This window comes from Mytilus edulis, chromosome 6 (genome assembly GCF_963676685.1).
Source record: "Mytilus edulis chromosome 6, xbMytEdul2.2, whole genome shotgun sequence".
Lineage (NCBI taxonomy): Eukaryota > Metazoa > Mollusca > Bivalvia > Mytilida > Mytilidae > Mytilus > Mytilus edulis.
This window is the reverse complement of record NC_092349.1, coordinates 85091207-85108335: the sequence shown is the minus strand read 5'-3', so window position 1 is coordinate 85108335 and position 17129 is coordinate 85091207. Positions and strand designations below refer to the sequence as shown.

The 17129-nt window shown below is 31.7% G+C and overlaps 1 protein-coding gene across 1 annotated transcript in view; it reads left to right on the top strand.

Annotated features, from left to right (window-relative positions):
- The window catches only part of LOC139528744 (nucleoredoxin-like), a 55474-nt gene that overhangs the window by 15795 nt on the left and 22550 nt on the right, over positions 1-17129 (top strand). The window contains exon 2 of the mRNA XM_071324889.1: positions 857-1111. Coding sequence (XP_071180990.1) covers positions 857-1111 — 255 coding nt within the window. The remainder of the gene's footprint in view (positions 1-856; positions 1112-17129) is intronic.

Genomic DNA, 17129 nt, shown 5'->3' with positions numbered 1-17129 from the left:
ATTTGATGGACTTATGATTGACATGTGATATCAAGGAATTCCTTGAATGACAATTAACCCTTTCAATCCGCTTAGATGTTGGGACTTCCTTACATCACAGTTAGAAGACTACCCAGATGATTGGTGTTTAATATCCAGTGGCAAATATTACAATCACTGGCTAGCATTAACATGCAAATGTCATATGAATACCTCAGATAAACTCTGCTTTATAATGGACCGAAACACTGAGTCATATGCTACATTGGTAGCTCAAAAGATTGGAGATTGCTGAAACACAAAATTAATACTTTGTATTGCTACCCAAGCATTCATTTCTGACTTTGGGCTCTGAAATTATTGCTCTTTTAACTCTTAAATCTAGTGTGGTTTACAAAAGACAAGACATTTCAATTTCAAAACCTTTTTTTTTGCCTGCACTAAAAAATTTGTAAATGAAAAACACGTTCAAGCCTTAGAATAAAACATTAATTCACACTACCTTTTCGGAAAGTTCTTACATAGTAAAAACCAAGCCTAAAGTCCTTTAGCGTGCTGAAATAAAACAATGTCAACTTAAACTTTAATATGGAAGATACATTTCAGAGTAGATTTAAAACAACATCAGTAAAGACACAACCATGTGCAATGCCAAGAACACACCTATACAGTATATGAATGCTAAAACAAAGGGTTCATTTTAATGGTTTCAAATAATAACTTAGAGAAATAGATGTTCATCTAAAAGATATTGGAATGATTTGAATGACAATTCCTATTAGGTTTATTAATGATCATGATGATGTTATAGTAAAAGGCTAGGTTTGAAGTATCACATTTACCTACATTCTTTTATCATGTTTATGTATTTTTTCAGGGTAAACTGACAAAAAAATTCAGAGTTCAAGGAATTCCCAAATTAGTTCTGATTGATGGAGAAAATGGGAAAACTATAACAGTTGATGGTTATACATGTTTAACAGATAATCCCAATGGGGAGGGATTTCCATGGAGACGGAAAAAGGTCACAGAGGTCATCAAAGGACCAATTATAACCAATAATAAAACAGAAGTAGAAGCTTTAGAGGCTCTGAAAGGGAAATATGTTGGGCTATACTTTTCTGCACATTGGGTAAGTATTTTATATTAAAAATGTAAAATGGAACTAATGTGTCCTAAAATTCCCTAGAAATTGACCCTATACAGGGACGGATCCAGCCATGCATTTTCTAAAGGGGTGGTTCCCAACCCAGGATAAAGGGGAGGGGTTCCAACCATATGTCCCCATTCAAGTACAAAAATGTACATTGATTGTCCAAATAGGAAGGGGGAACTGGAAACACCCTCTTCCCCCTTGCTCCACCATTGCATACATTTATTTTAAAGAAGAAAAAACAATACATGTAGTATTAGTTACTGAGGTAAAATGTCTTTATTGTCCATATTGGGTTTCACATACCTGTAGGAAGTTGTTAAGACTGTCAGAGACATTTGAACACAATATTGTATTTTTTATAAATTTGTAATTCAGTGCATATGAATTAACTTTTATACCTATATATACATTATATCTCACAAGGATTCAGTAGCTTTGTTTAAAATATTTAAATAATAGCAGTTGACATCTTATTGTATTAGATTGTTAACATACACAGTGTGGAATGAATATATTTTATTGAAACTTGATACAATGTTTGTATTGGTCTTACAAGTGTGCTGTTGTTATCCTATAAACATTAAAAATGCAAATGTAAAATTGAACAAATTAATAAAAAAAGTCATACTGTAAATTCAGAAATTATTATGAGGTTTTTATTATTGGGAATAATGCGACTTGGTGAGTATCTCAATAATAAATAAGAACTCATATTTTGATAAATAAATCATAGATCTGTATGTAGATTTTCTAAAATAGCAATAATTTAACTCGCATTCTTGTCCATTAATGAAAAATATCTATAATAAATTCACAAAATAATTTTTGAATTTACAGCAGTTTTCTTATTGTTTAGTACAGAGGCATGGACCAATCACAAACAGCAGTTGTGAGGTACAACAGACATGACAGACCATTCTGTTTATATTGTAGTTTCTTACAGCACTTGTAGAAAATTAAGAGGCTCTTACTGTAATAAACATAATAGTATATGTCATGACAGATGACTTGATTTGTTGACAGATAAGAATGTTCTTTGCCAGATCTTATATCCAAAACTTGATAGGGGAAAAAGGGGGAGGAAAGGGGGGTAAGGTCACATGTTAGAAAATTGGTTTTAGTTGGTGGTGATTTGATTGTTGAAGAAACTAAGGGTGATTTTTAGGTCTTTTGTTTCTGGTAAATTTGTTGACAGTAAATGTCACACAAGATGATAATGTTGAAAAATAGATGTCTGCAATAGCTGGTTCTAATGTTGATATAAACTGGACAAAAGGTGATTTATTGAAAATGTATGGGCATGCTGATGCTAATTTTTGCAACAGTTGACGATTGGTGTTTTAATGAAAAGTTGGTTGTGTTTCCTATAGAAGTAAACTAGACTATTTCATAAACTTGTATTTAGTTTTTAGAGAATAAAGTATCTATCTATCTATAATAATTGGGGATGGAAAGGGGAGCGGACTATACACAAATGACAACAATATAAGGCTGATAATGGTTATAACTACTGAAGGGCAACTTGGCTTACTGAAAAACAGTGCTTAAAGGTTGGGATACAATCAATGTCAGATTTTTTTTAACAATTAGCAAATGTTGTGGAAGTGGTACTTAAAAATGTGATTGTGTATGTAGGGGGGGGGGGGGGGGATGTTGAAGTTGGTGATTATTTACATATATATCTGATCTTGAGGTCACAGGTGCTGAAGTGTTTTCAATTTTGAAAATAATATTTATGAAAAAGGCTTTGTTATAAGCCATGTAACTTTCTTTCATAGCAGGGAAGAGTTGTTTCAATTTTTCAGTAATTGATTTAAAAAAATGATCTCAGGAATTGTAATCAAAGTTTTGCATAGGTGCAGCGATGTCTGGTTTTTTGCATTGAATGTTGAACAATAGAATAGAAAATGTTGAGGATCTAGTTTTGATGAAGATATTTATCCCTGCAGGTGATTACATTCACCAGGCGCTATCACTGACTCTAGATAAACATGCTTTTATTTACAGTGTGTTAATCATTTAAATGTCTGTTTATATAATTATCTGCAAAATTGCATCTTGTAAGAAAAATTTTCACCTTAAAATTCGATCACATTCAGTTTGTTGAGATGTGGTTGCGTAAGAGTTTTGTAGATTTATGGCGTAATCTGGAAAGATACTTGTGCTTCAAAGTAATTAACTTTCTGTATTTTATGAAACTTTTATCAGCATGCATTTCTGAATTATCTTTGATATTCTGGTTCGTCTCTAAATAAAATTAAAAAAGTTCAATAAAAGTTATATCTGTGCATGAGAAAATGTGCAAAATTTTTTGGTGTCTGTTTCGTCTGATCAAAGTGGGGCAATAAATCTATAATTGGAGTTTGTTATGTAAACTAAGGAACACAACTGTTTACTCTTCATTAAGTTTGTCAAAAGTGAAGACCATTTTTATGTCCACATAAATCAAAAGAGCTGCTATGTAATTGTTAATCCTCTTAAATTCTTGTTTTTTTTTTAACAAATTCAAGTAGAAGCAGCATTCAAATTTGAATAAAATGTAGAATGTCTGCTGCAGTACTTGTGTACTTATATTTGGATTCCTTGACTGGCTAATACACTAGCTAACCAAAGTAATCGTACACATGTATGCATTAATTAAGATTGGGAAAAGAGGCAATTGGTAAAAATTTAACAAAACTGCTTAATTTAATTATAAAATTGAATTAATACATGTAATATAAAAATAAGAAGATGTATTATGATTCAGATTGCCAATGGTACAGATTTCCACCAAAGACTAAATAATAAAGAAAATAACAACTATAGGTCATTGTACAGCCTTCAATAATGAGCAAATCCCATACTACATAAAAAGTTATATTATAGAATGCCCCTTGAAATGTACACAGATGCCCCACTCACACTATCATTTTCTATGTTCATTGGACCATGAAATTGGTGAAGAAACTCTAATTGGCATTAGAATTAAATAGATCATATCATAGGGATATATGTGTACTAAGTTTTAAGTTGATTGGACTTCAACTTCATCAAATAGACATAGGAAGATGTGGTGTGAGTGCCAATGAGACAACTCTCCATCCAAATAACAATTTATAAAAGTAAACCATTATAGGTCAATGTACGGCCTTCTATAGGGAACCTTGGCTCACACCGAACAACAAGCTATAAAGGGCCCAAAAATTACTAGTGTACATATATCATTCAGCAAATCCAATGAAAATCATATGTCTTTCATCTCATTTTTTTGTAAAATTGCGTCAAAAACTTCGTGTAGAAAAAAAGTGTTTGTAAACATTACATTAATTTCTGGACCGATGGCCGGTCTAGCTATGAAAATGCGGATTGTCAAACAGAAAACAGCCCATAAAACATGTAAAAAATAATCTTGATGCTCTTATAAACCATCTTTGAAGGCTAAATTAGCACACAGCTGTCTAAAAATGAATTTTATTACACAATAACTTTCCTATTTGAAAAATCCACAGGGGCCAAAATGCGACATCTTTTCCCTCCTTTTTGCAATATTTTATAACAAATAAATGCAGATTGTTGCCATGGATACACCCAAAAGAAATTATATTTTACCATTTTATATACTTGATATAAAATCTATGGAAGATTCTGATTACATACATATGCCCATATATGACACAAACAGTAAGCTTGATATTGCAAGAAAGCAATGAAAAGGGGATGGTAAATTTATAAGGGCAAATTTTAATATTTTTTCTTAACTGTTTATTGCTACCTTATGGCATACTTACCAAGCTCAGAATTGTATAATTTAAGACTTTTCATGCCACAAATCTATTGATATTTAGATTCTAAATCAACTTCTGAGGAAATTAAGTGTTTAAGAATGACAATACATGTTAATTTTATTGTTTACAGTCCTTAGCAACCAAAATTAGACATTTTGACACAAGGCTTACATTTGTAGTCTATCGGCTTCACTCTTGCTTCTGATGGATTGGGCTGCATGTAGTAGCCTAAGTATTGAACGCGTTGGTTTTTTTCTTGCGAATACATCAAATTATTGTTTTAATCAAGATTTCATGTTACATTTTTGCATATTTCAAATGTATAGTTAAATCAGAAGTAAGAAATTGATTCCCTATCACCAAGTTTTTTAATCAAGTCTTTGATATGCGATAAGCATAAAGATTAACATTTTTATGCTTGAAATTGCTAAATTTTGTACTATTTTGCATCATCAGAGATCTTATTAAGATATTTTCAACATTAAAAAACTGACAAAAGAGGTATAGTTTTTAAGGTTTTGCTAAATATTGAGGTAGAGACAAGATTTTACACTTTGACTTGGCACCTTTCTTTAAAATCAGTTTTTGTTGCGTCTCAGTGTCAACTGCTAACCTTCATAAAATATTCATTACTCAACCAATTTTCAAAAATTAAAGGCCATTTTGCTTGATTTAGCTAACAGAACACAGAAAATAAGTTAAAAGGGAGAATTTGAAAAAAATATTTACTATAAATAAGTATGAATAAAAGGAGACGTTGTATATAGGTCAATAAGACAACAACATTACCCAAGGACGAAATAACCTAGAAAGTATGTCATCTAACAAATAAAGAAATATAAACGAAGAAACAAGACAATTTCCCCTATAAAAGCCTTATTATATAACAGTCTGATTTCTGGTATTGCCTCATAAATATTATTATATTAAAAGTTCATCAGTAAGGATGTTTTTTTAGCTCACCTGGCCCAAAGGGCCTAGTGAGCTTTTCCCATCACTTTGCGTCCGGCGTCCAGCGTCCGCCGTCGTCCTGCATCCATCATCGTCCTGCGTCCAGCGTCGTCCTGCGTCGTTAACTTTTACAAAAATCTTCTCCTCTGAAACTATTTGGCCAAATTAAACCAAACTTGGCCACAATCATCATTGGGGTATCTAGTTTAAAAAATGTGTGGCGTGACCCTGCCTACCAACCAAGATGGCCGCCACATCTAAAAATAGAACATAGGGGTAAAATGCAGTTTTTGGCTTATTACTCAAAAACCAAAGCATTTAGAGCAAATCTGACAGGGGTAAAATTGTTAATCAGGTCAAGATCTATCTGCCCTGAAATTTTCAGATGAATCGGACAACCTGTTGTTGGGTTGCTGCCACTGAATTGGTAATTTTAAGGAAATTTTGCTGTTTTTGATTATTATCTGAACATTATTATAGATAGAGATAAACTGTAAACAGCAATAATGTTCAGCAAAGTAAGATTTACAAATAAGTCAACATGACAGAAAAGGTCAGTTGACCCCTTTAGGAGTTATTGCCCTTTATAGTCACTTTTTAACCATTTTTTCGTAAATCTTAGTAGATCTTTTACAAAAATCTTCTCCTCTGAAACTACTGGGCCAAATTAAACCAAACTTGGCCACAATCATCATTGGGGTAACTTGTTTAAAAAATGTGTGACGTGACCTGGCCAATCAACCAAAATGGCTGCCACGGCTAATAATAGAACATAGGGGTAAAATGCAGTTTTTGGTTTATAACTCAAAAACCGAAGCATTAAGAGAAAATCTGACAGGGTTTAATTGTTTATTCGGTCACGATCTATCTGCCCTGATGTTTTCACATGGATCGGACTACCTGTTGTTAGGTTACTGTCCTGAATTGGTAATTTTAAGGAAATTTTGCCGTTTTTTGTTATTATCTTGAATATTATATAGATAGAGATAAACTGTATACAGCAATAACGTTCAGCAAAATAAGATCTACAAATAAGTTTACATGACCAAAATAGTCAATTGACCCCTTAAGGAGTTATTGCCCTTGATAGTTAAATTTTAACATTTTCATGAATTTTTGTAAATTTTTAGAAAATATTTTCCACTGTAATTACTGGGCCAAGTTCATTATAGATAGAGATAATTGTAAGCAGCAAGAATGTTCAGTAAAGTAAGATCTACAAACACATCACCATCACCAAAACACAATTATGTCATGAATTTATCTGTCATGAATTTATCTGTGTCCATTGTTTAATATGCACAAGACCAAGGTGAGCGAGACAGGCTCTTTAGAGCCTCTAGTTGTTTCTTGTATAATTTTTAAGAAGGTCATGTGAATAAAAACCCTATTACCAATTGTTTTGTTACCATTCTGATGAATGTAGCTATCTCAGTATGTGGATTTTCAAATGATGTTTGTCTAACATGACATAATATAGCGGCTGGTAGAACTTTCACAGCTCTACTGTGTTGTAAACAATGTTTTAGAACATGTGTGTAGGGAGTAAAACAGAATATTTAATAGTAAAACAGAATGTATAACAGTAATAAAACCTACTGTAATAATGTTACATCTGTTTAAAGTTAAAAAAGACAAACCCAACTTATGTTTATTTTTTTATTTTTTTTTTAAAATGTAATATATAATTGTTTAAGAATCATTAGAGCTAACACATCTAAAAACTGTATCAAATTCACATCTAGATTTTTTTTTTTGACAGATAGCTATTTTTGTTACTTCATCCATGTTGTCAGTAAAATCGCCTTAGATCCAGAATTTAACCCACTATTTAGTTTATAACCTGATAATCAAGTTTCTATAAATCTGAAGCTCACAGAACTTATTAAAAGGCCAAGTGAGTTTTTGCCATAACTTGAGTCTTAGTCCTTGTCAGTAGTTTTCTGTTTGTCACTGTAAACTTTAAAATAAATCTTCTCCTCTGAGTGAAACTACAAATTTGACCAAACTTTACCTTAATGTTCCAAGTTTAAAACCAGATCTAGGGATTTGATCCATCAACAAACATGGCTGCTGTTGCTAAAAATAAAACATAAGTGAACCATGAACATTTCATCCACATGTTGGTTATGCAAGGTGGGACAACTTGGGCAGCAACTATAAAATAATGCTATGTTAGTCTGGGGCAGACATTTTGATGAAAACACAAAACATTTTATGTCAACTATTATTTACCAAGAGTTATTTAGATATTGAATAATAAAATAATTTAGTAGAGTTTAGAATAAGTGGGTTGGTTGGTTAACTATAAACAATATGTTTTGTATGTTAACCTTCTGGCTAGGATCTGTATTCTTGAATATTATATATATATACTTGTAAATTTAAGTCAGTGGCGGATCCAGAACTTTTCCTATGGGGGGGCCCGCTGACTGACCTAAGAGGGGACCCGCTCCAGTCATGCTTCAATGATTCCCTATATAATCAACTAAATTTTTCCCACGAAAGGGGGGGCCCAGGCCCCCCAGGCCCCCCCCTGGATCCGCCTATGTAAGTTGAGCTGTAAAAGTGTTGTTATACAATAGTGAACTACCAGTATCTGAGAAAAGTTAGACTTGTGATAACCAATATTGACTATGAAGAAGACTTGTTTAACAGGGTATGAATTATTCAGAGTTATGAAATAGAGATATAATCTATTTTGTCATGCTATTAAGTAGTTATCAGAATAAACAGCAGACTTATCACTCAGAATATGATGGTTGCGACATGTGAATTTTCTCATTATAATGTTTTTGCTTTCATTAGCGAAAGGTGCTCACTAATTTGCCATATTTTTGATGTACATTTATATAAAACATGAATTGCTCCTGGATTTGTTGATTTACTAGAGATCTAACATGTGGTAGACAAATTATGTGATTCTTGTTTGACTGCATGTTGTATATACCTTACTAATGTGGGGGGAAATTATCTTGATTACCTTATTTACTAGATCTTTATTGATGATTGAGTATGTTTACTTGATAAATTTGAATGGCCTTAATTGTCTTCTGTTTGTGAGGCCCTGGGTTAAGGTCAAAGCTCCAGGTTAATGTTAAACTATTGACATTTAGGTAGTGGGATATCTAGCAACAGACAAATATTGCTTAGATGATATAGTACCGTCACTGTAGGGGTATTCTTTATAGTCAATATTGGTTATCATAAGTCTAGCATTTCTTTATTATTTATAAATTGTAAAAGTCACTTAAAGGCAATATTTCTTATCTTGAACAACTATGAGTAGGTCTGCTTACTTAAGAAATTTATTAGAAAATTGTTACTAGTAATTGTATCAGGTTATAGACTATGAGAACATTCTGAAAAGTGGTCTACGGAAAAAGCGTTGAATATTGTATATAATTAATACATGATATTTATTCCATATATGGGTTTACATCTGTGAGATATCAAGTGAATGTGATAATGAAGATTCTAATGTAATTCATTCATGAACAAATTTGATTTCATCCCTTTAAATTAATCAGTTGAGGGTTTCTTTTCTATAGTTCTCCGCTCTCCACTTATCCCAATGTAGAAAGCTGTTTTCAGAACATTAATGTCTACCTTATATGATATCTAGTATTTACAGTTTTATAAATGCATGGTGCCTAACAAAAAGGACCAGGTACAGACAATCAAATTTTGATAATATAGACCCTTTCCACCTTCTCATAATAGAAACAATTTATAAAGAAATGAATTGATAAACTAAGTATTGGGGATTCTTTCAATATCATTTAATCTTAAAAATCCTCAATCTTGAAGTTGTTGAAAATGCATGATTTGTAAAAGATAATTCAATTTGTCAACAACCCTGTACTTCACTGACTACAATAAATAGTTAAAACAATGCACAATGTTTCCAGTTAATAGAGTTACATTGATGATTTGATAATTAATGCACATGCCTCATTACATATTGTTTGTTCTGTCTGGGAATCTCCATTTTTCTGTGAGCCAAACAAAACACTATCCTAGACGATGGTTCAAGGGAAACATATGCTTTCACCAATTAAATTGTTACAAACGATATGCTGTTAATTATAGATGTAATTAAACAACAGCTTTAATTACGGTAGAAAGAATTCCATAAATCATTTCAATCAAAATATTATATGTCCCCATGACAACAAACGTCTGCTTTTCAGGGAAAAATTTGCATCTTACACCCAATCAAAGAAATTATTTGTGTTATGCATGATAAGTGATATATCATCTGATGACGAGAAGTATCTTTTATCATAAGCATTATTAGCATACACCTGATACAGAGTTGCATGTATTGTTATAATAAGTATATATATTAGGTTGCTCTGAGCATTTAGTATACACCTGATACAGAGCTGCATGTATTGTTATAATAAGTATATATATTAGGTTGCTCTGAGCATTTAGTATACACCTGATACAGAGCTGCATGTATTGCTATAATAAGTATATGTATTAGGTTGCTCTGAGCATTTAGTATACACCTGATACAGAGCTGCATGTATTGTTATAATAAGTATATAGATCAGGTTGCTCTGAGCATTTAGTATGCACCTGATACAGAGCTGCATGTGTTGTTATAATAAGTATATATATTAGGTTGCTCTGAGCATTTAGTATACACCTGATACAGAGCTGCATGTATTGTTATAATAAGTATATATATTAGGTTGCTCTGAGCATTTAGTATACACCTGATACAGAGCTGCATGTGTTGTTATAATAAGTATATATATTAGGTTGCTCTGAGCATTTAGTATACACCTGATACAGAACTGCATGTGTTGTTATAATAAGTATATATATTAGGTTGCTCTGAGCATTTAGTATACACCTGATACAGAGCTGCATGTATTGTTATAATAAGTATATATATTAGGTTGCTCTGAGCATTTAGTATACACCTGATACAGAGCTGCATGTATTGTTATAATAAGTATATTTATCTTACCTCCTATACATTTCCAGGAATATGATTGGTTAAAAGCGTCCGCGTGCAAACCGTGTATATTTGATATTAGGTTAGTAGGGAGGCGGGGCTTATCTCATACACGGTTAGTAGTGGAGTTACGTCCCTTTATATTCCTTATTAGGTAAGAAGGGGGCGGGGCTTATTTCATACACGGTTAGTAATGGTGTTATGTCCCTTTATAAAAAACAAAACGGTACTGAGAAATAAAATCTTAAAAGTTCCAACAGACGAAGAAATTGATGATTAAGATTGAAACAAATTCATAAAACACATTTAAACCTTACAAGTTATTGTTGGCATCTGTTTTTGTAGGATCAATGGAAGTATTTTCTTAGTGCTTACAGTATTGCAGACTTGCTCATTTTGAGAACCACTAGTCTTAATTTCACACGTTAAGATAGTCGGTAAGATAAATTCGTTACATAGTGTGCTGGTGACGTAATACGGTATATATGGGGTCAGTAAATTCCATATGGGGATTCGAGCTTCGCTCTCACCCCATATGGAATTTACTGACCCCATATAAACCGTATTAGGTCACTAGCACACTATGTAACTAATAATATTAGGTTGCTCTGAGCATTTAGTATACACCTGATACAGAGCTGCATGTATTGTTATAATAAGTATATATATTAGGTTGCTCTGAGCATTTAGTATACACCTGATACAGAGCTGCATGTATTGTTATAATAAGTATATATATTAGGTTGCTCTGAGCATTTAGTATACACCTGATACAGAGCTGCATGTATTGTTATAATAAGTATATATATTAGGTTGCTCTGAGCATTTAGTATACACCTGATACAGAGCTGCATGTATTGTTATAATAAGTATATATATTAGGTTGCTCTGAGCATTTAGTATACACCTGAGTGTTGACTTTTACTGAGATCCAGTATTATGATACAGGTGTCTGGAAGGAATTGTTTTTTACATACCATTGTCTCCCCTGTATCCTCTTGCTTCTTTTATTTTCTTGATACTGGTTTTCCTAGTTTGAGAAAGACTTGTTGATTATTGAATATAAATCTTATATTTAAAATAAAATTCCACAAATGTTAATGAAGAGACATTTCTGTGCTCTTTGTCACATTAAGTTCATCAAAGCAAAATATCCTACAGTTAACATAGGAACAGGACAAAATGTTGATTAAATAGCATTGAGCCCTGTCAGAGGGAGTTATAGCCCTTTAATGACAATGTTTGACCAATTTGAGGTTTGACCTTATATTTTTTTTTGAAAACTGTAACAGAAGATATGGAGGTTAAATTTTTAATGCTAGAAATTCTGATTGAATCTAGATTTGCTGAAAAACACCTTTAAAACAATCAATATTTATGGCAGTTATGAAAACTTGTAATCCTGTAGGTTTTTGATTTCACGGTTTTGCCAAAGGTTTCATACAAGCTTAAAGAAAATATGTACTGCCTTGAACATAACAGATCATGGTAAATCTATACCAACCAAATCAATGAAAAGTGTTGTTGGTATTCCTAAATAAATAATACAGTATATATATCGCCTTTTTATGATGACTGTCAATATATTTTTTGTTGATGTGACTGTCAGACAAGTGAGAGGTTTAGCTAGCTATTAAACCAGAAGAAAATGCCTGTACCAAGTCAGGAATATGACAATTCTGATCCATTGGTTTGATGTGATTGAGCTTTTTATTTTGCCATTTTATTTTGGACTTTATATTTTGAATTTTCCTTGGAGTTCTGTATTTTTGTGATTTTACTTTTCATAAACTGTTGTTGTTTTGAGAACAGTTATGAACGGGGGTCCAGTAGATTTGATGAACAATAGGTAAATAAGTGATCATTGCTTAAGCTAGCTTCTTCAGGTACAGCCTTTAGTTACGTAATATCACAATCTTGTTACAAATTGTAGACTGATTGAGCACTGGAAAACTTTACAGGAATTGTCATCTTTGTGAAAAAAAGGATTTTATGAGCTCTAAAGCAGACATAAATATTGTTGAAGGTGTAAAGATATGATTATTAATTACTTTTGAAAGAGATTGCATCATCAAAGGAATTTCTATATAATATTTATAGCTGTAATTCTCAGTGCATCTCTTTATTAAAATAACATTATTTTCACAACAGCAAAGAAATACAACTATTTCTCACATGATTCTTCAAATAATAGGAAATTTACAAGATTTTTTCAAAGTGCTTTTTCATTTCATTTCAAGCCAATCCAATCTGTTTGAATTTATCAAGTAGTAACTTGTGTTAGTTTTAAGTTATGAAATAACAAGTTATTTTTATATAATACAATTTCATGAGTACTGTAAATTCAGAAATAATTGTGATTTTTTCGAGAATGGACAAAAAAAGTTAGTCTTATTTCCCAGTAGCATTAAAAACATGAATAAAAACCTGGCAATCATTTTTATGCTCCACCTATGATAGTAGAGGGGCATTATGTTTTCTGGTCTGTGCCTCCGTTCGTCCGTTCATTCTTCCATTCGTTCGTTTGTCTGTGCGTACTTTCGTCCCGCTTCAAGGATCAAGTTTTTGGTCAAGGTAGTTTTTGATGAAGTTGAAGTCCAATCAACTTGAAACTTGGTACACATGTTCCCCATGATATGATCTTTCTAATTTTAACGCCAAATTAAAGTTTTGACTCCAATTTCACGGTCCACTGAACATGGAAAATTATAGTGCAAGTGGGGCATCCGTGCATTGACACATTCTTGTTAGCAATATTTTTGGAACTGTACTATAATGTGTAAGGTTCAATCTTTTGTTATAGGTCATTTCATTAAGTTTTCAAGGTAACCTTACTCAAACTTTCAACCAAGACATTGCTATATAAATGTTGAAATAATATAAAATGTATACATGCTCTTATATAGTGGGTTAATTATAAGATAATTTAAATGGAGAAAAAATCATAAGTCTGTTACGTCTGACTCATTATTCAATTTGTATTTGAGCAAAAAAAAAGTGTTAAAAGCCATAGATTTGAAAATTTGTATTTGCTGCTTTTCTGTCAAGAAAACAACTTTCTGTTTTATTTGGTGATCAGACAAAGGTTTCGGGTTTGGTGATATATGTATGCACAGAGACTGTTAATGTGTACACTAACATGTTAGAAATTCTGATTCCATGTTAATCTAGTACAAAGCAGGTTTCATATTCATATCAAATTAACATATTTTCATCATGACATGCACATGCAATTTGACACTAGACATGAAACACATATCCAGTCATCCATCAAATCATTGAATTGCAATATTGCTTCCATCTGGTTAGCACTTTGTGCAATTGTTTTCCCATATATATGCATTTGAAGTGAGTTTCATTAAGGGCACATCAGGAAAGTCAAGGTTACGGGAAGCAATGTTATTCAATGGTCAACCTTCAGAAATTGTTATGAAATCATACTTTGACCATGTCTTTATCTGCCTTCTTACACATTTGTAGATATAGATATTACACCTTCTATTATTCCATGTAATCGAAAGTTGTTATACATGTAGTACTAATGGAAAGGCTTGGTCACAATACCAATATTGGCTAAAATGTGTTTCCAGGTTGCAGTATATGAATTATTCTTATTCCATATTGATAAAATATTAGTAGGTTTTTCGATATGAAAGGGATTTTGAATAAATAAGCATATTCACCTGCGGAAAAAGGATATTCACTGCGCAAAACTTCGTGTGCTTTTACGTGCATAATTTTGGTTAAAAACGTTTGATGTACAATTGGTTTTGGTAAATAATTGCCATTACATACATTTCTCTCGAAATATGGAATAAAACAATTACTTTCTTTTGTTTCGGTAAATATGTGATTTAATTGACTTTTGAAAAACTGATATTCACTTCGGCCGTTGGCCTCAGTGAATATCAGTTTTTCAAAAGTCAATAAAACTACATATTTACCTCATCAAAAGACAGTAATTGTATAATATCTTAAAACCTATCAACTGCATGAAGGGATGTTTATCTGTTGCTAGTAAAAGCTAGGTTGTTAGTTTTAAGCAATTGCAGTAATATAAACAAATATTCTTACAATCCAAGTCAAGTGGTTCTCTTTTTAATGTGAAGGTTTATAGAACTATTTTAATTTATTAAGTTACTATTACTGTTAGGATCACAAATTTAATAAAAAAAAAAAAGATATGACTCACAAAGTTCCTCATGTATATAAATCCTGGACTTTCAAAGTTTAGAGTTTTGGCATTGCTGATGACAGTAAATCTATTATATCTCTTAGGATGCACCCAATTTATAAAATGTATTTTGTGCATTTTCAAGCACTGGGTCAATATGACTGCTGGTAGACTCTTGTCTTTTAGTTCCTTTTTGGTCATTTAGCTTCAGATGAATTAAAACAATTTTTTATATCGATATCTATTTCAAAGTTTTGAGTTTGAAGGTTCCAGATAGAAAAGTGCTTTGAGTGCACCACATTTATAGTGTATTATAATTTCGTAGTACATATGAAAAATGTCATCAAAATAACAGAGTAACAGTTAAGAATTCTAAACATTGTTTTATGTTGAATAAAAGACTATTGCGTTTAAAAAAAATCTTGTTTCTATAAAGAAGTACTGATATCAAAGGGAGATAACTTAAGAGCTAAATCAATAAGGTTATTAATTATAAACTGTCATAATGATGGATCATATCCTTGTCATACCTTAAAAGGCTTTTGATATTCCTGATTGTATAAGTTTTGTTTCTACCAGTACCATACTAAGAAAGAAATGACAAACACTGCATTAAGAATATTTTTTTTATCATATAAGACTTGTTTGATACTAAAAACCTTTTACTAGCAATGAGCTACAAATGTTCACCAGTTGATCAGTTTGAAGTAATAAAAGCAAACATCAAATTTGACAAACATTTTGACCTATTGGTACTGTGGACAAGCCTTTGAATAAGCCCAGTAAATGACCTCAAACCTGAAGTTCATTCATAATTGGTTGGTCAAGATTACAACCTATAAGTAACTGAAATCATGTCAGAGCTGTTTGTCAAGTTTTATATTTAGTTTTAAGGAGAAAATGTCCTAGATGATCTGTCTTGAAACAGTGTCAGGGCTCTCTAGTACATCTATAAGCTCATAATAAAGTCAGTTTTGGTTTATGTTATTTATGATTATTAGTCACATGAAACTTTTGGTTATGTGAATTTATTTTACAGCCATTTGTCTAAAGTCCATAAGATATGTAAGACTGAATACAAGTACTGCAGTGACTTTGCTTGCTATGTTATATATATATATAAAATATAAACAAGTCTAAATTGAAAACAACGTTCAAACCTATGTTGCGTTTGATAAAAACCACAATTGTTATATGTGCACATGCAAAACAAGTTTCTTGGTATAGGGTTCTAGCACAAACAACATTTTTCAAAAGACCAAAACAATTGACAGAATATTTTAAGGGGGTTCGCGGGTCTAAATCATTTATATAGGATTTCTCTATATTTTTCTATAAATGAACTTTATCTTATAGTTAATAGAAAAATAAAATAAAAAAGTGGGGTCACCGTTCATTTGCGCTCACAATCTGCCTTCGAAAGAAGCATACATTTTTGTAAAGGTGTTTTTTTTCTGTTGAAGTAATAGGAGAAATAAAGGTAATATCGAAATAAAAAAAAGAAATTTATTACAGAAATCGCTAAAATTTTACAATGATTTAGTTTAAGTACAGCTTATATGGAAATTATATTAAAAAAGATAGGTCACCGATGAGTTGAAAAAGATATTTCCATTTTAGAGCCAAAAAATGGCATTTTTCCACCAAAGGGAGATAATTTGGAACTTTTTAAATGATGTATACATTTTGAAAGTCATCTAGGGCCAACACGAATTGATTGTTTTGAATGATTTTTGTACCATATGATAAAGTAACAACTAAAAAAGGAAATACATAAAATTTGTAATGAAAAACAAATGTTTGATTTTTTTCTGAAATTTTTATATCCTTGAGCCTCCTTAACAAAACCCATTTGACTAACATGTCGAACAACTAATGCTCTTAAACCCTGCTGACTGCCATTGACAATTGCCAAATAAAATTACAGAAGTAACAAAATGGATCTTAATATATTTTAAAGGGTTGTTAGAGGAATGGGTTATGTTTTTATAGTTGATATGATAAATTCATCAATGATAATTTCACAGACCATTCATTATCATCCCTCCAATCACTTATCACTGACTCCTTAATGGAATATTTATCTGTAAAACTGGGATTTTGTCTCTACTATTTTACTTTGTGATTAAT